The sequence below is a fragment of the Panthera onca genome, chromosome F1 (assembly GCF_046562875.1).
Source record: "Panthera onca isolate mPanOnc1 chromosome F1, mPanOnc1 haplotype 2, whole genome shotgun sequence".
NCBI lineage: Eukaryota > Metazoa > Chordata > Mammalia > Carnivora > Felidae > Panthera > Panthera onca.
Window position 1 is genome coordinate 46,493,010 of NC_138355.1, and position 17,860 is coordinate 46,510,869.

At 48.9% G+C, this 17,860-nt stretch overlaps 1 protein-coding gene and 1 long non-coding RNA gene across 9 annotated transcripts in view; one reads left to right on the plus strand and one right to left on the minus strand.

The window, feature by feature from the left end:
- ELK4 (ETS transcription factor ELK4) overlaps positions 1-11,663 on the minus strand; it is a 27,711-nt gene extending 16,048 nt beyond the window's left edge. Inside the window, exon 1 of one of the 3 annotated variants that reach the window (XM_060644282.3) lies at positions 11,548-11,663. In XM_060644282.3, coding sequence (XP_060500265.1) covers positions 11,548-11,553 — 6 coding nt within the window. In that variant the 5' untranslated portion in view covers positions 11,554-11,663. Of the gene's footprint in view, positions 1-2,588; positions 2,815-4,329; positions 4,669-11,547 lie in introns of those variants that run through there. The other 2 variants (XM_060644283.3, XM_060644285.3) reach the window with 2 other exon arrangements.
- Positions 3,598-12,956, plus strand: LOC132686466 (uncharacterized). Of its 6 annotated transcripts, none has more exons than XR_009613686.3 (6): positions 3,598-3,962; positions 8,449-8,626; positions 9,001-9,136; positions 10,218-10,304; positions 11,627-11,739; positions 11,862-12,956. It is a non-coding gene; the product is annotated as an uncharacterized LOC132686466 (long non-coding RNA). The 6 variants fall into 6 exon arrangements; XR_009613684.3 differs by having other exon boundaries at positions 8,431-8,626; positions 9,001-9,161; positions 11,862-12,955; XR_009613681.3 differs by having other exon boundaries at positions 3,599-3,962; positions 9,001-9,161; positions 11,862-12,955.
- The last annotated feature ends 4,904 nt before the right edge of the window (positions 12,957-17,860 follow it).

Here is a 17,860-nt window from a genome sequence, read left to right on the forward strand (position 1 = left end):
ACTTTAGGGGCGCCTGGGTGGTTCCGTCGGTTAAGTGCCCGACTTCAGCTCAGGTCACAATCTCGCGGTCCGTGATTTTGAGCCCCGCGTCAGGCTCTGGGCTGATGGCTCAGAGCCTGGAGCCTGCTTCTGATTCTGTGTCTCCCTCTCTGCCCCTCCCCTGTTCATGCTCTGTCTCTCTCTGTGTCAAAAATAAATAAACATTAAAAAAAAAAAAAAAACGGGGGCGGGGGGAGCCTGGGTGGTTCAGTCGGTTGAGCGGCTGACTTCGGCTCAGGTCATGATCTCACGGTCCGTGAGTTCAAGCCCCGCGTCGGGCTCTGTGCTGACAGCTCGGAGCCCGGAGCCTGTTTCGGATTCTGTGTCTCCCTCTCTCTGACCCTCCCCCATTCATGCTCTGTCTCTCTCTGTCTCAAAAATAAATAAACGTTAAAAAAAAAAAACCAAAAAACAGACTTTAGTACCGGTACATGCTACAACATGGACAAACCTTGAAAACATTGTGTTAAGTGAAAGACACCAGCCACAAAGGCCACATATTTTATTTCGATTTATATGAAATGTTCAGAAGAGGCAAATGTATCAGACACAATGTAGATCAGAGGTTGCCAGGAGCTGGGTGGAGAGAAGAATGGGGAGTGACTGCTTATGGGATGATATAAATAAAAGACTGCAATGGTGGTTACACACAACTCCCTGAACACACTAAAACCGCTGTCTTGTACAACTTCAGTAGATGAATTTTATCTCAAAGATGTTAAAAACACTACAAACATTACAAAAGCACGGGCCTCAGAAGCCTAATTCTAACAACGTGTATGTAACTCACAAAGGATAGGGTCCTTAAGGGTCAACTATTTCCGCTCCCAAAAAAGGCAGGAGAAACCGAAGTGGAAGATTTCTGGGTTTCCCTAACTTTTCTGAGACACTCAAAAATGTCTTCCAATAATCCTCACTCGTCCCTTTGAAGCCGGCTGTGCAGATATGGTCATCCAAAAGCAGAGATGGGAAAATAAGAAAGAACAGAAAGCAGGAGATGTCCCCAGTCACAGTGAATGGAGAAGCTGAGGCCGTGAGTCCAAGTCTTCCATCAGAGTCACACTCTGTTCACCAGGGAAACCACTCCCTGGATGCATAACAGCATTCCTGCCAGCAGCTGGGTATAAAGAAGTATTACATATTAAACACTAAGTGACAATAGCCTAGAACTATGAAGTGCAACTTTAATATTAAGTAACCATGTCCGCTAATCTCTGCCATGGCCTCACTTAAACTGAGTTGAAAAGGTAGTTTTAGGGGCACCTGGCTGCTTAGTCAGTTAACTGTCCAATTCTCGATCTCAGCTCAGGTCATGATCTCACGGTTCATGGGTTTAGGCCCATGAATTGTCAGGCTCTACACTGACAGTGTGCAGCCTGCTTGGGATTCTCTCTCTCCCTCTCTCCCTCTCTTTCTCTCAAAATAAATAAACTTTAAAAAATAAAAATTAGGGGCGCCTGGGTGGCTCAGTCAGTTAAGCGTCCGACTTTGGCTCAGGTCATGATCTCACGGTCCATGAGTTCAAGCCCTGCATCAGACTCTACACTGACAGCTCAGAGCCTGGAGCCTGCTTTGGATTCTGTGTCTCCCTCTCTCTGTCCCTCCTTCACTGATGCGCTCTCTCTCTCTCTCTCAAAATTAAACATTAAAAATAAATAATAATAATAAAATTTTTAAAAAGTGGTTTTACATTATGATCCATCAAGTATGGGGGGGGGGGGTATCGTTTCTCTCAATTTACCAGAGATAATGATGCCTGTTTATGGCTTTTAATTACATATGTTTAACACCTAAATGATTTTTTTTCAGTCTAAACCTGTTCAAAGTACTTTCTAATAAATTTTTAGCTTAACCAAAGAACTGTCTCCATATTTCCAGACATCATCTTCATATCAATAATGCTTATGGGGTTGGGATGTGGGCGTGTGTGTGTGTGTGTGAGAGAGAGAGAGAGAGAGAGAGAGAGAGAGAGAGAGAGGAAGAGAGAACACCAAAAGGGAAAGGGGAGGAGGGGAGACAGGGAAGGGAAAAAAGAGAACTGAATCTCAAAACAATCACAAATTTGGTACCTCTAATTTGTTTTTGGAAAAATTCCCAAACGTAATCCTAGAATATTAATACCTATCACATAGACAATGCATGGACCCTACCGGTTAACAGCGACTAAGATATGCACACAAAGACACATATAACCATCCACATCTCCACCAAGAGCACACAGGTGCCGTCCTGAGCGGAGGGGAGGCTCCGGAAAGTACAGAGGCTCCCAAAGGGGCTCGGGGTACATTTTCCAACTTCCATCTTCCCAAGCTGGTTACTAAGGGGCCAGGACACGGACAGAGTCAAGTGCTGGTGGGCGCTACTTCAGGCCGAACTTAGCTGCCCTGGGAAACGCTGAGGCTTCTTTAGGGCTCAGCAGCGCCTCCGGGAGAGGAGGTTGTTGAGAATCAAAGAAAAAGGGCCTTGTGGTTTTGGAATGAAGTACTGGAAAAGAACTGTCTTTTCCCAAAAACTAACAAAGATATAAAATGGACATCTCCAGTGGGTACCTTAAAGGAGTATTTTCTTCATTCAATTTTAACAACAGGTTATACTCTTTGACTGAAAAGTTGGTGAACCTCTGGGTATACAGTCAGGTTGAGCCTCTTCATTTTAGTTCCTAAACGTGTGCTACTGATATGAAATTCAATGATTTCCTCAGCCATAAAAAAGAACGAAAAGGAAAAAAAAAAATCCAGAAGACAATTAAAAACGTGAAACGAAAAAAACAAAAAATACAAATACTTTTATTCTAGCTACTTATCAATAAAAACCTTTACTTTCCTTCACAGGAAAACCCACGTTTTCTAAAATGACAATTTTAAAAGAGTTCTTCAGAAGTCTGATGAGGGAAAGAAATATGTGTTGCAAATCAAAGAACTGATTTTTGAGGAGTTAATGCTGAAAACATAATTGATTCTACCTTGACACTTGAAAGGTAGCTCTATCCCTATGCTAAGCTGAAATAAGGTATGTTGACATAACCTATTAGGGAAAGGAAGTCTCCAGTAAATGAAACTTTTTCCACCCTAAACATGTTTATAATACACATAGTCCAGTTGCTGCGGTGACCCACAGCCCGACTATTTTTCAGAAACAGCAGCCAAAACCCAAATAATAAAGGCCTCCAAATTCAGCGTGCTGCTTAAATAAAACAAAACCAAATTATGAAATGTAACAAGACTTGTTTTGAATCAAAATCATCACCGTTGAAAAATAATCAGGAGTCTCTTAACTGTACCCTATATTAAAACAATAGTAAAATTATAGCTACATTGTGGTAAAACTCGAAGGGCAGTATTTCCCTAAGAACATAATGAATTTCACTCATGCAGGGAGAAAGGAATTCCTGACGGGGAAGGGGTGGTGAAGGGGTGGGAAACTGAATCACAGCTACATGTTAACGAAAACACCGCTGACAGTCCTAAATATTAAAGCACCGAGTCTTCCACGTAGCGGGGTGGTGGCTCGCAGACTGCAAAGAGATGAAATTGTCGAGATAAGGAGCAAGACTCCAGAGTCTTCAGGTGAATGCCCTAAACTTCAAACAGCAACATCCGGGGGAAAAGTCAACTGTGTATCCTTTGACTAGTTCAGTCAACAATACCCCTTATTCCTGCCGAGGCCACTTAATAGCCCGCCCCCCCCCCCCCAAAGGCGTTTCCGATTGACCCTCCCAGGAACCTAGAAACGACCAGCCTCGACGCAGCTGTACATTAAGCGGAAAGTAAAGGGGGCAGGGGGCTCGCGGGAGACAAGTAGAAAAAGAAATGAAACTTGACACCGGATGAATAGCGAACTTGGGGAGAGGCAGAGACTAGGGTGACCGTGTGCCCCGGAGCAGATCAAAGTCCGGGGAAGAGCCGCAAACTCACGCGGCCTGGGTAAGCACTGAATTACTGTACTTTCATTTTCCAACTTCCTGTCACCACAAAGAGTCAGAATTCGCCCCCCCCCCCCGAGGCAAAAAGCCACTGCCACCCGGCGCCCCAGGGACCTCGCGGCACTAAATAAGGGGCGAAGCAGGGGACGGGACGCGCCGAAGTCCACCTGCGCGCCGCGGGGCAGCGGGCGGGGCAGGCCCCAGGGGAGCGCGTGCCCGCCCGCCCCCGCCGCCACGCTCACTTCCTGTTGTGCCGCCTGCCCCCCGGGCCCCGGCCTCCGCCCCCGCTCCCCGCGGCTGGGGGGCGGCGGCCGCGAGCACCCGACGGGGCGCGGGATGGACGGGGGCGCGCGGGGCCGGCCGCTCACCGAGGCCGCGCGCGGGGCTCCCTCCGGGTTTCCGCCTCGAGCGCGATGCTTCTCTCCGCCCGCCGCCGCCTCACGCAGGGAGTTCGAGGACGGCGCGGCGGCCGCGGCGACCCCCGCGGCGGAGCCGGAGAAGGCGGCGGCGGCCCAGCCGAGCCCGCCGGGTGCCCGCAGCCGCCCGCATCGCCCGCCGCCGCCGCGCCCGCCGGGGCTCCTCGCGCCCCGCCCTCCCCGCCCCCGCACGCGGCGGTGGCGGCGGCGGCAGCGGCGCGGGTCGTGGGGCCGCTACCCGCCGGGCGCGCGCTCGGGGCGTTCCTCGCCGGGGCCCGGCCTGCCAGTCTCTCCGCGGCCGCCGCCACTCTCAAACCCCCCGGCTGCGTCCGGGCCCCTCCCAGGCGCCGTAGCCGCCGCGCGTCACTTCCGGGGGCGGGAAGGGTGGGGCGGCTGTGGGAGTAGGACTGAGAATTGCGGCCGTCCAGAAGCCCGGGTCCGGGAGTCCGGGGGTCCCGGGAAGCGGGTGTGCGCGTGGGCGCAGTGAGGATGCCCCCTGGAGCTCCGCACTCGCCGCTCTCCGCCGGACTGAGTGGCTACTAACAGCCTCCTGAAGCGCCCGACAGAGTCCGCAGCACCAAAGCTGCCATCTGTGCGGGGGAGGGGGGGGGGGAAACACCTCGGACGGCTTGGGGCCTCACCGCATCTCCCGCGCCCGATAGTGGAGGTGGCGCTCGCCGGGACCACCTTTGTTGTTGCTAAGCTGAAGCGTGAGGGCTTCTCTCTCCCCGGCCACTTGTCCTGCCTTGACCCTGGCTAGATGGACGGGGGAGTTGGTGCCGCTGCAGCTTGTTCATCCAAGTACCTGCTCCCAGGACGCTAAGAACACCCCCGGTGAATATTATGTCAGCACTGTGGCTCGCTAGCTCGGGGACTGACAAATGGAGTCAGACCTGGAATCCAGTCGTGGCCTTGTCCTTCACTAACTCCCAGATCTTAGTAACTTTAACCTCCCCAAAGCTTCATCATCTGTAAAATGGAGAGAACCCAGTCTCAGAGTTGTGATGATTAAAGCAGATAAGGTGCATAAGTCACCTAGCAGAGTTTCTACCACATAGGTTCTCGTAAACAGACTTCCTAAGGAATCAAGCCACACTTGGTATTAGCGACTAGTTGAGTAATTGAGCAGCAGCAGAAGAGATGTGCAGTCTGTAAGCTGGACTCCTGAACCCTCGAAGAAATCGCTTGCATATTCTTTTTAACAAGAAGCCAGCTAGGCCGATGTCTGAGTTACTTGGTCATATACTAGCTGTAAGACCTGTAGTGAGTTACTTAACCTCTCCGAACCTCAGTTCCCCATGTTAAATGAAGATGATAAGGTGCAGCGTTGCTGAAAAGATCAAATGAGATAAAGACTATAATGTGCTTCGTGCATTTCCTGGCACATAGTAGACACCCAGTAAACGATGATATCATTTACTTTTGCCTCCACCTCACCCCCCCCCCAATTGAATTCAAGGTAAAATTAATTGAACTCACAGAGTAAAATATGATCCTATAATCCCTGTGTAGGCTTTTGGAAGAGAATTGGCACTTCATTTTATTTCCAACCTCCTGCCCTAGTACAGAGTAATTGTAACACGGAGGTATTCCTGTAAGACCAGCGCTACCAAAAGATGTTAGCTTTCTAAAAATAATTTCACCGGAGGATGTAAACATATTTTCATTAAGAGGAAACCTGCAATAACTGAAAAACACCAGCACTCTTGGCCTCTGATATAAAAAATTTTCCTTACAGCAGTTTCCATTTTAGAAACCGAGAGGAAAAAATAAGAATTATTAAGGTAGGCTATTTAAGATACACTCTTGGAAACATTTGTTTATAGAAAGATTTCATTCTAAACCTTGTATCAAGAACAGTTAAGGCTAGGGGAACTCTTCTACAGACTAGCCTGTTCTCCCCAAGCTACAGTAAACATCTGATTCAGCCCCAGGGTCTATTGTATCACAACCCCTTTAACACTGAGCTGATAGTATTGTCAATTGCAGTGTATTTTTGGAAAAGATCCTACTTTGGGAGTTCTCAAATTAGTCCTAGCAAGTCTGCTTTTAAATTGACTTTTTTTTTTTTTTTAAATAGTACATGTTGACCGCAGAGAAACTAGAAGATAAGTCAGATTTCAGATTAGTGAATTTGGAGGCGGGGGGGGGTGGATATTATTGTGCCTGCTTTTCCCACTCAAGATTCTATAAATACAGAATCTCGCTCCAAGGTTCCTCACACAACAGATGGTTGTTTTTGCAAACTCCATGGTGGTTATGTTGCTTTTTTGTTACTTTGGTCACTTTCTCACTCAATAGGTAGATTTCCAATGGTAGCCTTGGCTACTCAGGGCTATGCCAATTAAATTTGCAGATTTTCTTTAAGTATTTAATATGTGTTTTTCTGCTTGAACTGCCCTAAAGTTGTGTTTTTTAAGCAATCGAGTTATCCCAGCCCTGCCAGCTCTGCTCCCCTAATTTAATTACATTTCCTATCCCAAGAACACCTAGTTCTTACGATTATTTCTTAAAGCAACTTCCCTTTCCCTGTCTTCTTTTTCACTGCTTCATCATTACCCCAAATTAGTGTCCCTTTTTCCTAGAGAAATATTTCATGGACTCTGAGCAAGCATGGAACCATCCGATTGCCTGTTCTGTCTTCCCCAGCCATGTCTTGTAGCACACGAAATAAACAAGAGAGAACTTTAAGTCACAGGAAGCGTCAACACCCCCAGATAGGGTCAGATGTGAAGTATGGCTGACACGAAAGAATAAAAATCTGGGATTTCTGGGTTCTAGCTTTTCAATCTCTCTAAACCCCAGACTTGATCTTCTTGAGAAAATCCTTATGACCTATCCCTTCTGGGCCTCACTTTCAACATCTTTAAAAAATAAAAGATAGGGGCGCCTGGGTGGCTCAGTCGGTTGAGCGTCCGACTTCGGCCCAGGTCATGATCTCGCAGTCCGTGGGTTCGAGCCCCGCATCGGGCTCTGTGCTGACGGCTCGGAGCCCGGAGCGTGTTTCAGATTCTGTGTCTCCCTCTCTGTCTGACCCTCCCCTGTTCATGCTCTGTCTCTCTCTGTCTCAAAAATAAATAAACATTAAAAAAAAAATTTAAAAATAGAAGATATTCATACCTTTCAGCTTGTAGTCTGTGGTAGATGGAGGAAAAGAAGAAGACAGTCGATCAAACTATGCTTTGAGTACTTGTTGAATGACCCTATAGTTATGACATTTGTAGGACTTGAAATGGTAAGGTTATCACTGAAAATAGAATGCAGGCTAACTGGATACTGAATATGGCAGCATTTGCCAACCCCACTACCTGCCAAGGCCCTAAAATTCACCAAAGACAACCAGTAACATGCTGGTTAGAAGTATCTTTACACTAAGACTATTTTTCTGGGCAAAGAAGTTCCATCCCCAACAAGACTTATAATCAGAGGCTATTCAAGGTCCAGAGAAAAACGTCCTTGAATAAGGTATTTGTAGCCTCTGAACTATGAGGGAAGCTCATGGAAAAATCTTTCAGCCCTAGCTGTAATCTTCACCCAACTCCCTGTTTTCCCACAGAGGACATGACAAGACATGACTTATTGCAGTTACGTGCCTGGGGCGTAGTACCTGCCTCACACGTTTCATGACCTATCCCAAACACACCTCAAAAATAACCGCGTATTCTTTTCTTCATTGGAATCTACGCCCAGCCTACTTCTTCCCTCCTCCACTAAGGTTTTTTTTAACTTAAAACAATTTTATTGGTCTTTGAAACAGGTACTTTCTCTTAGCTGTGAAAATTGATACAGAATATGTACTAGAGAAAAAGAACAGAGCCGATCACCTCTTTCCTAATTGCCCTTTGCAAAAGATGCAGCTTGATGGGCAAAAGTTCATGAAATCCACCTTGTGGGTAACCGTATAAGATTGTGTGGTTTGACTAACTCATTGTAGGATATGTACTTCTCTGAATTCTAAGCCAGAAGTTTTGCTTCCTCTCTTGTGTGTTTTATGGCAACTGACTTGAAAATTTTTTTTTCACTTAAAATTAATTCAGATACGACCACCGAAAGGTTTTGTTCATTTTTTAGGAATTGTCGCTCGTGGACCAGCGACACTGGCACCCTCAGAGACCATTATTACTATCCACGACTTCCATGGATTTTGGAGTCCCCCCACCCCCTGCATTATCTCTTTTGATCCTATTGACATAGACAAAGAATTCAGCTAAGGATCCAGAGATGCCGGGGAAGGAAAAGTCAGGCTGGGGTAAGTGCAGCTCTTACAGCGGTGTGCTTTGTGGTGAGGAGGGAGAGGGAGGGAAATTACCACCTCCCACCGCATTCAGGAACATTTCCGGAAAGAGGTGGAGTTTGAAAGACTTGGTGCTAATTCAAAAATGTGTAATGCCAGCTTTTTTCTGCCTTACTTTATTTATCCAGCTGCGAAACAAAATTAGTTTTGCCATGCTAAAGAACGCATGGCTGGTGAGTTGGATACCCACTTCAGAAGTGGGACACAGCCACCGGCTTCCCTCCTTCAGACTCTGAAGGAAGAAAATTTGAATTCTGTCTAGGCTCACCCCATAAAATTGGGAAATTGTTGGTCTACAGGGCTTAATCCCCCCTCCTTCTTTCTCTCAGATTCTCCCTGCTTCTTAGAAAATGCAGCTGTGATGCATGTAACCGATTATGTCTAGAAATCAGACTCCAATGACAGAGCCCGGAAGTGGAGGGAGAACAGGGGCTCTCCTATGATGGAAAAGAATCCGATGACAAGGTCTCATGGAGCAAAGAGAATTCTGGTTAGGTTTTGTTTGGAATTCTATCCCTGCCCTGTGTGTGTATACCTTATCTGTGTTTTTTTGCTTCCTCCCCACCCCCAACCCCAGCCCTCTCCCTCGGACTTGTTTTTCTTTCCCTGTCTACTTTTCCTTTCCCTTAATATTTTTAAAGCTTATTTATTCACTTATTTTGGTAATCTCTACACCCAATGTGGGGTCAAAGTAAGGAACCCAAGGTCAAGAGTCACATGCTCTTCCAACGTAGCCAGCCAGGCACCCCTTTCCCTTTTGACCTCTCTGCCTTAACCCTGCCACTGGCAGCCTTGAGAATTTATTAGCCATGAAAAGTGGTCCTTAGGCCTGAGAAGATTTCATACCAATAAATATATCTTTGGGAGCACAGGGCTGGCTCAGTTGGTAGGGCATGTGACTCTTGATCTCAGGGTTGTGAGTTCAAGCTTCACGTTGAGGGCAGAGTTTACATAGCAAAGAAAGAAAGAGAGGGAAAAAGAAAGAAAGAAAGAAAGAAAGAAAGAGAAAAAGAAAGAAAAAGAAAGGAAGAAAAGAGAGGGAGGAAGGAAGGAAGGAAGGAAGGAAGGAAGAATTAAGCAATGCTTTATAAAATGTATATGTAATTTTTAAGCATTAACTGTGTGCCGAGCACTGCACTGGACACAGGAGATGCAAAGATGACCGAGACCAGTCTCTTTCTTTAGAAGTTTCTAAAAGAGGAGGGGCTACAACCCATTGTGACACAGGAGGGGGTGTTAGTTAAATAGGGGTGAAGACTGTGCTGGGGGAAGGGAGGAAGGTCAGAGGCTCCTGGCGTCCTGGGAGGGGGGTACTTGGAGGAAGCGGGAGAGGGTTTGGAGGGCAACGTTCTGTTTGGGATGCTCTGCCTGTTCCCCTGCCCAGCTGGGCTCATGGGGCCGGCTCCTACGTTAGGTCTCAGCTCAGCTCCGATGTCACCTGCTCTAGGGTGTGTGACCTCCACTGTCTTCTGTGGCGGCCAGCGCTGACCCTGCTTGTGGCCTTCACCACGCTCACCTTAAGTTTCTCCTCTGTTCCGCCCTTCAGACCGAGTCCTCCAGAGGAGAGCCTAGATCTCAGTCACTTTTCCAGTCCAGGACGCGGTGGCGCAGGCCCTCTGCCAGGTGCTGCTCAGTAAGTACTAACGGGGAGACTAGATCAGCGGGGCCAAGGGGGGCCCGGGCGCAGCCCAGCGTTGCTGAAGGGAGGTGCAGGTGCGCTAGACCCAAAGCTTGAGCCCGCCCCCCTCGCCTCCTCTGCTCGGTGCGGCCGCTCTGGCCTCTCCCGGGTGCTGAGTTCTCACCTCTCCATCCTGCCGGTCAGCACGGTGGCTCTCGCCTGTCCTAAGAAAACTTCCCCTTCAACCATCAGCCTATCTTTTCCTCCCTTTCAGTATCAAACTTCAAAAAATAATGGTTTCTATTTGCGGCCCACACTTTCTCAGCTTCCACTCACTCTCCAATCTCCCGGATATGTCTGCTGTCCCCACCACTGACTCTTTGAGGCACCACCCTACCCACCGTCTCCCAGTCCTCCTCAGGCCCAGCTTAAGACATCCCCTCTTTAGGTAAACACTCTCTGACCTTCAAAGCAGGCTTAGGTTGTCCCATCTTGGTGCCTTCCAGGAGACGCTGGGCTCTCTTGGCCTCCATGATTCTCCCTCTAGCTCTCTAACCAGTTTTTGTCTCCTCTGTCTTTGGACTGTGGTCCCCTGACTCACGCCCCACGTGGGACCTCATTCTCTCCAAGGCTTTCTTCACCACCCAAAATGCTGAGGACCCCCAACCTTTATTTCTGACCCCAAATTCTCCCCTGACCTCTGGATCCCTGTCTCCCATTTCCTACAGGGTTTCTCCTTCTGAATATCCTCATAACCTTTCCATCTCAGAATATATGACTTGAGGGGCGCCTGGGTGGCTCAGTCAGTTAATCGTCCAACTTCGGCTCAGGTCATGATCTCGTGGTTCGTGGGTTGGAGCCCCGCATCGGGCTCTGTGCTGACAGCTCGGAGCCTGGAGCCTGCTTCGGATTCTGTGTCTCCCTCTCTCTCTGCCCCTCCCCTGCTCTCTCTCCCTCTCTCTCTCTCTCTTTCAAATACAACTAAACATTAAAGTATACACATATACATGTATATATATACATGTATATATGTACATGTATATATATGTGCATAAGTATATATATATATATATATATATATATATATATATATATATACCTTGAACTCATTGCCTATACCTGCCACCTGAACCAAATCCTCCTTCCTTTTCCAACTGAAAGCGCCACCCAGACCGCTCATGTACCCTAACCGTTCCTTCTTCCTCACCCTGCATACGCATTCCATGGTCTGTTGTACCTCCTCTCTAGAATATCTCACATCCATCCCCTCCCCAGGGCTCTCAGTGTCTCTTGCCAGGACTATGGCAAGCCTTCTGCTTTCTCTTCCCGGCTTCCAGGCATGTCAGCCCACGTCCACACTGCCACAAGGGAACCTTCTGGAACACACACTTGACTGCAACACTCATCTGTTTCAGAGTGTCCAACAATTGATTTCCCTGCTGCTTCCAAGGTAAAGTCCAAACTCGAACCTGACAGACCTGTGATGGGCAAGGTTTAAAGGCCACGTCACCCGGTGATCATCACTAATCACTGTTTTGATCAGTGACCCTTTCCATTCCGATCCCTTTTCAGCCTAATCCAGCCTCACGAGCTACAGGCCCTCGAACACGTCCAACACCACCAGGACTCCAGTCTTTTGTCAATACTGCTCTCTCAGCCTGGACCGTCCCCTCCACTCCACACAGTTCCCTGAAAGCGAACAGTGTGGCTGTCATCTTCGCACAACCCGTGTGTCCCAGCCTTGTGCCTGGCACATAATAGGGACTTAGTAACTTTTGAATAAAGAGCTCCCAGGTTTTTAAAAAAAAAATTTTTTTTTTAATATTTACTTATTTTGGAAACGAGAGAGTGAGATGATCCCAAGCAGGCTCCTCACTGTCAGCACAGAGCCCGACACAGGGCTCGAACTCACGAACCGGGAGATCATAACCTGAGTCAAGATCAAGAGATTAACCAGCTGAGCCGCCTAGGCGCCCCAGAACTCCCAGTTCTTAGTGTCACTTCTTCACTGCTTCTCCCAGCCCCAGCGAGATGTGATTGTTGCTTCCGGGCTTCGTTCATTTAACAGATTTCGTGAGTTCCTGCTACGTTTCAGGCACTGTGCTAATGCGGGGGGGGGGGGGGGGGGGGATACGAGAAAGTTCAGTCTAGGTTAATAGACTGTCAAGTAAATGATTATAACACTGAGGTAGGTACCGTGATGAGTCCTCTGTCACGCACCTTTGCCGTAGAGAAACTAATACGAAAAGCCAAACCATGGCCATGCTCGTTGGGGAGCATGGTGTCTGGGCAGCGGGAAGGGGTTGGATGAATCAATCGTTCTGTGACACCTTGGTCCATTCAGGCTATTCTAACAAGGTACCACAACCTGCATAGCTTCCAAACCACAGAAATGTATTTCTCACAGTTTTGAAGGCTGGGAAGCCCAAGAGGAAGGCATCAATGTGGTGGAATTCTGGTGACAGCCTGCTTCTTGGTTCACAGCTGTCAGCCCTCTCTGTGCCCTCACGTGGTGGAAGGGCTGAGGAACCCCTGTGGGGTCTCTTATACAAGGGCACGAATCTCATTCGGGAAGGTGCCACACTCATGACCTAAGCACCTTCCAAAAGCTCTACTTCCCAACACCGTCATCTTGGGGCGCCCATGTGTATGACACACAGCTTCATACGGCACGGACCAACCTGTTGGGCGGGGTGAATGGTCACGTTTCCCGGACCCCACTATTTGTGGCAATCGGTCATTCTCCACCGCCCCGTATCAAAGAATCCCAGGGTTAGAGGTACTTAAGAAGAGTGTAGACCAACCATTCCTTGTGCATGAATCTCCTCCCTGACACGCACCAAGCACTTGTCCGGCCCGTGTTCCGGGACTTCCAGTGCAGAGAACGCCCGAGCCCCCGCAGCAGCCCAGTTACCCCTTGACTCTCGCAGTCTGTGTTCCCGGAGCCTTCCCCAGCCCTGCGCTCCGGAGAACACGGTACAACCCCATTCCTTCCTCTCCAGGGCAGCCCTTCCGACAGCTGCTGAAGACTGCTCCCCAGCCCCCTGAGGGGGTCTCTCCCGCGCTGAACACATCCTCCTTTCCTTCACCTTCCTCACACGATGGGGTTTCAAGTATCTTCACCGTCTTGCCCATTGCCTTTGCTCTAAATAGGATGGGCAGTTACTGTCGTGGCCAGATGGGCTTTCTCTTTGACCCAAAGAGAAAAATCCATCAGAAGCTTCATACAAGCCAAAAAGCAAAAACAAAAACAAAAAACAAACAACAAAAAAAGCCCCATTACACCTAAGGTTTGAAAATGGGCTGCTGGCTGCCTCACCGCTCCAGATACCCGGCCACCCACTGCACCCCCGGCACCCCCCAGCGTAACTAGGAAGGCAGAAGGCATGCACTAAAAATGTTCTTTTTTAAAAGATGTAAGCACTACCGCTGGAGATCTGTATTTTCAGAAGTTTTCTGTGAGCTCACTGAAATGAAGGCGTGGGCCACCTCCACCATTCGTCCCCCCGCAGGGACAGTCTCAGCTTCCCAGCCTAGCAAAGCCGGCACTGCTCTGAGCCAGCTCTCGACAGAGTAATGAGGAGGTGAGGCCTGTGGCCCCCACCGTCCTCCCCGTCCCCTGTCTCCCATTGTCCTGAGTGCCCCCTTGCCTCCAAAGCATGCCGACTCCACAGGTCACTTCTACACTTCTCTGAAATTCTCACTGGCCAAGGACCTCCAAGAGGGTAGGAACTATGTCTGTCTTTCCACCCTCTACCTCTGCTATCCCCCTTCGAAAATTTCTCCTCCGAAAACATTCCGAGTCACTTGTATTCTCTTATGGACGCGTGTCAGTACCTTATCTTCCCAGGGATATTTGTCTTCTTTCTCTCTCTTTTTTTTTAATTTTTATTTATTTTGAGAGAGAGCATGAGCAGGGGAGGGGCAGAGAGAGAAAGAGAGAGAGAGAGAGAGAGAGAGAGAGAGAGAATCCCAAGCAGGCTCTGCACTGTCAGCACGGAGCCAGATGTGGGGCTCGGACTCATGAACTGTGAGATCATGACCTGAGCCACAACCAAGAGTCGGATGCTTAGCCAGCTGAGCCACCCAGGCGCCCCAAGTCTTATTTCTAATTATGGTCTCCAGTTAAGGAGACTCCAAGTATCAGCTAAGTGAGCGTGGTTGCTGGAATGTGCAGCGGGAAGAACCTTCCTTCTTGGGCTCGCACGTAACATCTGTAAACTGAGGCAAGTGTTTGATTTCTAGCTCCGACACCTATGAGCCGCTGACTTGTCTGGTGTTAGTAAAACCTCCTTGTATTAGTCATGCTTCTCCCGTGAAACACAACCTATAGGATGCTCGTAGAGAGAACGATTTGTTACAAAGAACTGGCTCCCACGGCCGTGGAGACTGACATGTCCCAAACTGTGCAGGTGGAGTTGGTGAGCTGCAGGCCCGAGAGAGCCAGTGGGTGGTTCCAGTCCAAGTCTGAAGGCCACCAGGACAACCGTGGTGTAGGTCCGGTCTTAAGACCAGCAGGCTCAAAGCCCAGAAAAAGCCAAAGTTTTAGTTTGAGTCCAAAGGCAGGGAAATGTTGATGTCCCAATTCGAAGGCAGGCAGGAAGGAGGACGGTTTTGCTCAGAGGCAAGTCAGCTTTTTCGTTCTGTTCAGGCCTTCAACTGATTGGACAGGGCCCACCCACATTGGCTTCGCTCGATCTTCAAATGTAAATGCTAATCTTATCCAAAAACACCCTTACAAACACCCGCAGAATGTTTGACCAAACATCTGGACACCCCAGCCCCCTATCAAATTGACACATAAAATTAATCATGGCTATAGATGATTTGGGCAAGCCAAAAGACCTAGCCCTGGTGGTGAACAAGAGACATCAGATGGGAAAGTTCTTTGACCTCTTGGACATGCAGGCAAGGCCATCCTTGGTATTTCACTCCACCTTTTCCCTGGCCCCCATCCACCAATCCCACAACTTCTTTCCACTCCCACTTCACACTTTATATTTTTTTAACACAAAGGGATTTTTCTTTATATATATATATATAATATTATATATTTATATATTTTTTTAATTTTTTTTAACATTTATTTATTTTTGAGACAGAGACAGAGCATGAACGGGGGAGGGGCAGAGAGAGAGAGAGACACAGAATCGGAAGCAGGCTCCAGGCTCTGGGCCATCGGCCCAGAGCCTGATGCGGGGCTCGAACTCACAGACCGCGAGATCGTGACCTGAGCCGAAGTTGGATGCTCAACCGACTGAGCCACCCAGGCGCCCCTATATTTATATTTATATTTATATTTATATTTATATTTATATATATATTTATATATATATTTATATATATTCTTTATATATATTTATATATATTCTTTATATATATTTATATATATTCTTTATATATATTTATATATGTTCTTTATATATATTTATTTATATATATGTAAATATAAATATATAGTTTTTTAGTTTGAGAAAGAGAGTGAGCAGAGGAGGGGCAGAAAGAGAGAATCCTAGGCAGACTCCCCACTGTCAGCACAAAGCCAGACACGGGGCTTGATCTCAAGAACCATGAGATCATAACCTGAGCTGAAATCAAGAGTCAGCCTGAGCCTCCCAGGTGCCCCTATTTTATTTGATTTTTAAGTAAACTCTAGAAACTCAAGCATGGGGTTTGAACTCATGACCCAAGATCAAGAGTCACACGCTCTACTGACTGAGCCAGCCAGGTGCCCCTCCCTCTTTTTCTAAAGTTTATTCATTTTGAGAGAGAGAGAGCACACACTCTAGGAGGGATAGAGCAGAGAGAGAGAGACCATCCCAAGCAGGCTCTGCACTGTCCTTGCAGAACCCGACAAGGGGCTCAATCTCATGAACCCAACTGTGAGATCATGACCTGAGCCGAAATCAAGAGCCGGATGTTTGACTAAGCCACCCGGGCGCCCCACACTAAGACATTTTTTAACGCAGTTTAAGAAAATATGATTCATAAAATTCATAGACACGAAGTGAAATGAAATACCTCTTTCCGTAGCATACTGAAACAAAACCCACAAACTCATTCAAATTAATGTGAAACCGCTCATCATTCACGCAGCGTTACTAAACTAATCTAAAGGTGAAAAGGTACTACAACAAACCACGTGATCCACAGAGAGAACACAGCCTCTGTCTTCAGCCCAGCCTCTTGATAACGGGAGCAACCTTTAGACGAGGTGGTCTACTTGCTTAACGGTAAGGTGGCTTCCACCTGCCCGTTCATTTTGTTTGTTCAATACTTCATTTCATCAAGCAAGCGAATTTAATGAGCTCCTACCACGCGTAGCTACAGATCTAGACTTGGGGCAACAGGACAAGGGATGAGATGTGGCCTTCGCCCCGGGAGAACCTGGTTGGGGAACACGTGGCAGGGCCCTGCTGGGGCTTCCGCTCTCACTTAGCACCGCGTCTCCTGGGAAGCCTCTCCGGTCCCCGGCACCGGGCCACCGCCCAGACTGGGCTGGGGCCCCACCGTGACTCCCCTCGTCCTGCACCCCTCAACACAGCACTGGCACACGCTCCGTGATTGCCTCTGCGTGTCCCCGAACCCCTCACTGGTCGGGGGGCCTCCGAGGGTAGGGACCGCTCCTGCGTCTCACCCGGCCACAGCCCTGGCACGTGCTAGTTGCTTCATAGATGTTTGCGGAAGGCGCGAGCGGAGGAATAAGGCCAACAAACTTTGGTCCAGTGTACCCGAGGGCCATATGGGAGCAGCGGGCGATGGGAAGCCTGAGGAGGAAGTGATTAACTTCGAGGCCCCAGGAAGGGAGATGTCTGTGCTGAGGCTTGGAGAATCAGTACCATCTCAGCAGCAGAGAAGAGGCAGAGGGCTTTGTGTGAAGAGAGGGCCACAAGTGCAGAGGCACGGAGGCCGGAAGGAGCCAGGCTTGGCCGACCAGCAGGAGGAAGCGCGTTGCGGCTTGAGCAGGCTTGAGAGGCTGGGGGGACAGGGCTGGGGTGGCCACGGAGGGGATACAGAGGTGGACAGAGCCACCGGTGAAGGAGCCTGCTTGCCGCGGGCGGGCGAGTCCCCTCAGGCTGCTGTCCCTCACGTGTGGGGCAGGTGTTCAGCGCACGGGGACAACGCAGGCTGCGGGCGAGCAGGGCCCTCAACGGCAGTCGAGAGGGTGGAGAAAGGGAGATAGAGGCACAGTGAATACAGGAGTCCAGGGCGCCTGGTGGCTCAGACAGGTAAGCGTCTGACTCTTGCTTTCGGCTCGGGTCGTGATCTCACAGTTTGTGGGATCGAGCCCTGCGTTGGGCTCTGTGCTGAGCGTGGAGCCCACTTGGGATTCTCTCTCTCCCTTCCTCTCTGTCCCTCTCCCTCTCCCTCTCGTTCTCTCTCTCTCAAAAATAAATAAACATTTTAAAAAAGGAATAGAGGTGCCTGGGTAGCTCAGTCGGTTAAGCGTCCAACGTCAGCTCAGGTCATGATCTCGCGGTTCGTGGGTTCGAGCCCCGTGTTGGGCTCTGTGCTGACAGCTCAGGGCCTGGAGCCTTGCTTTGGATTCTGTGCCCCCTCTCTCTCTGCCC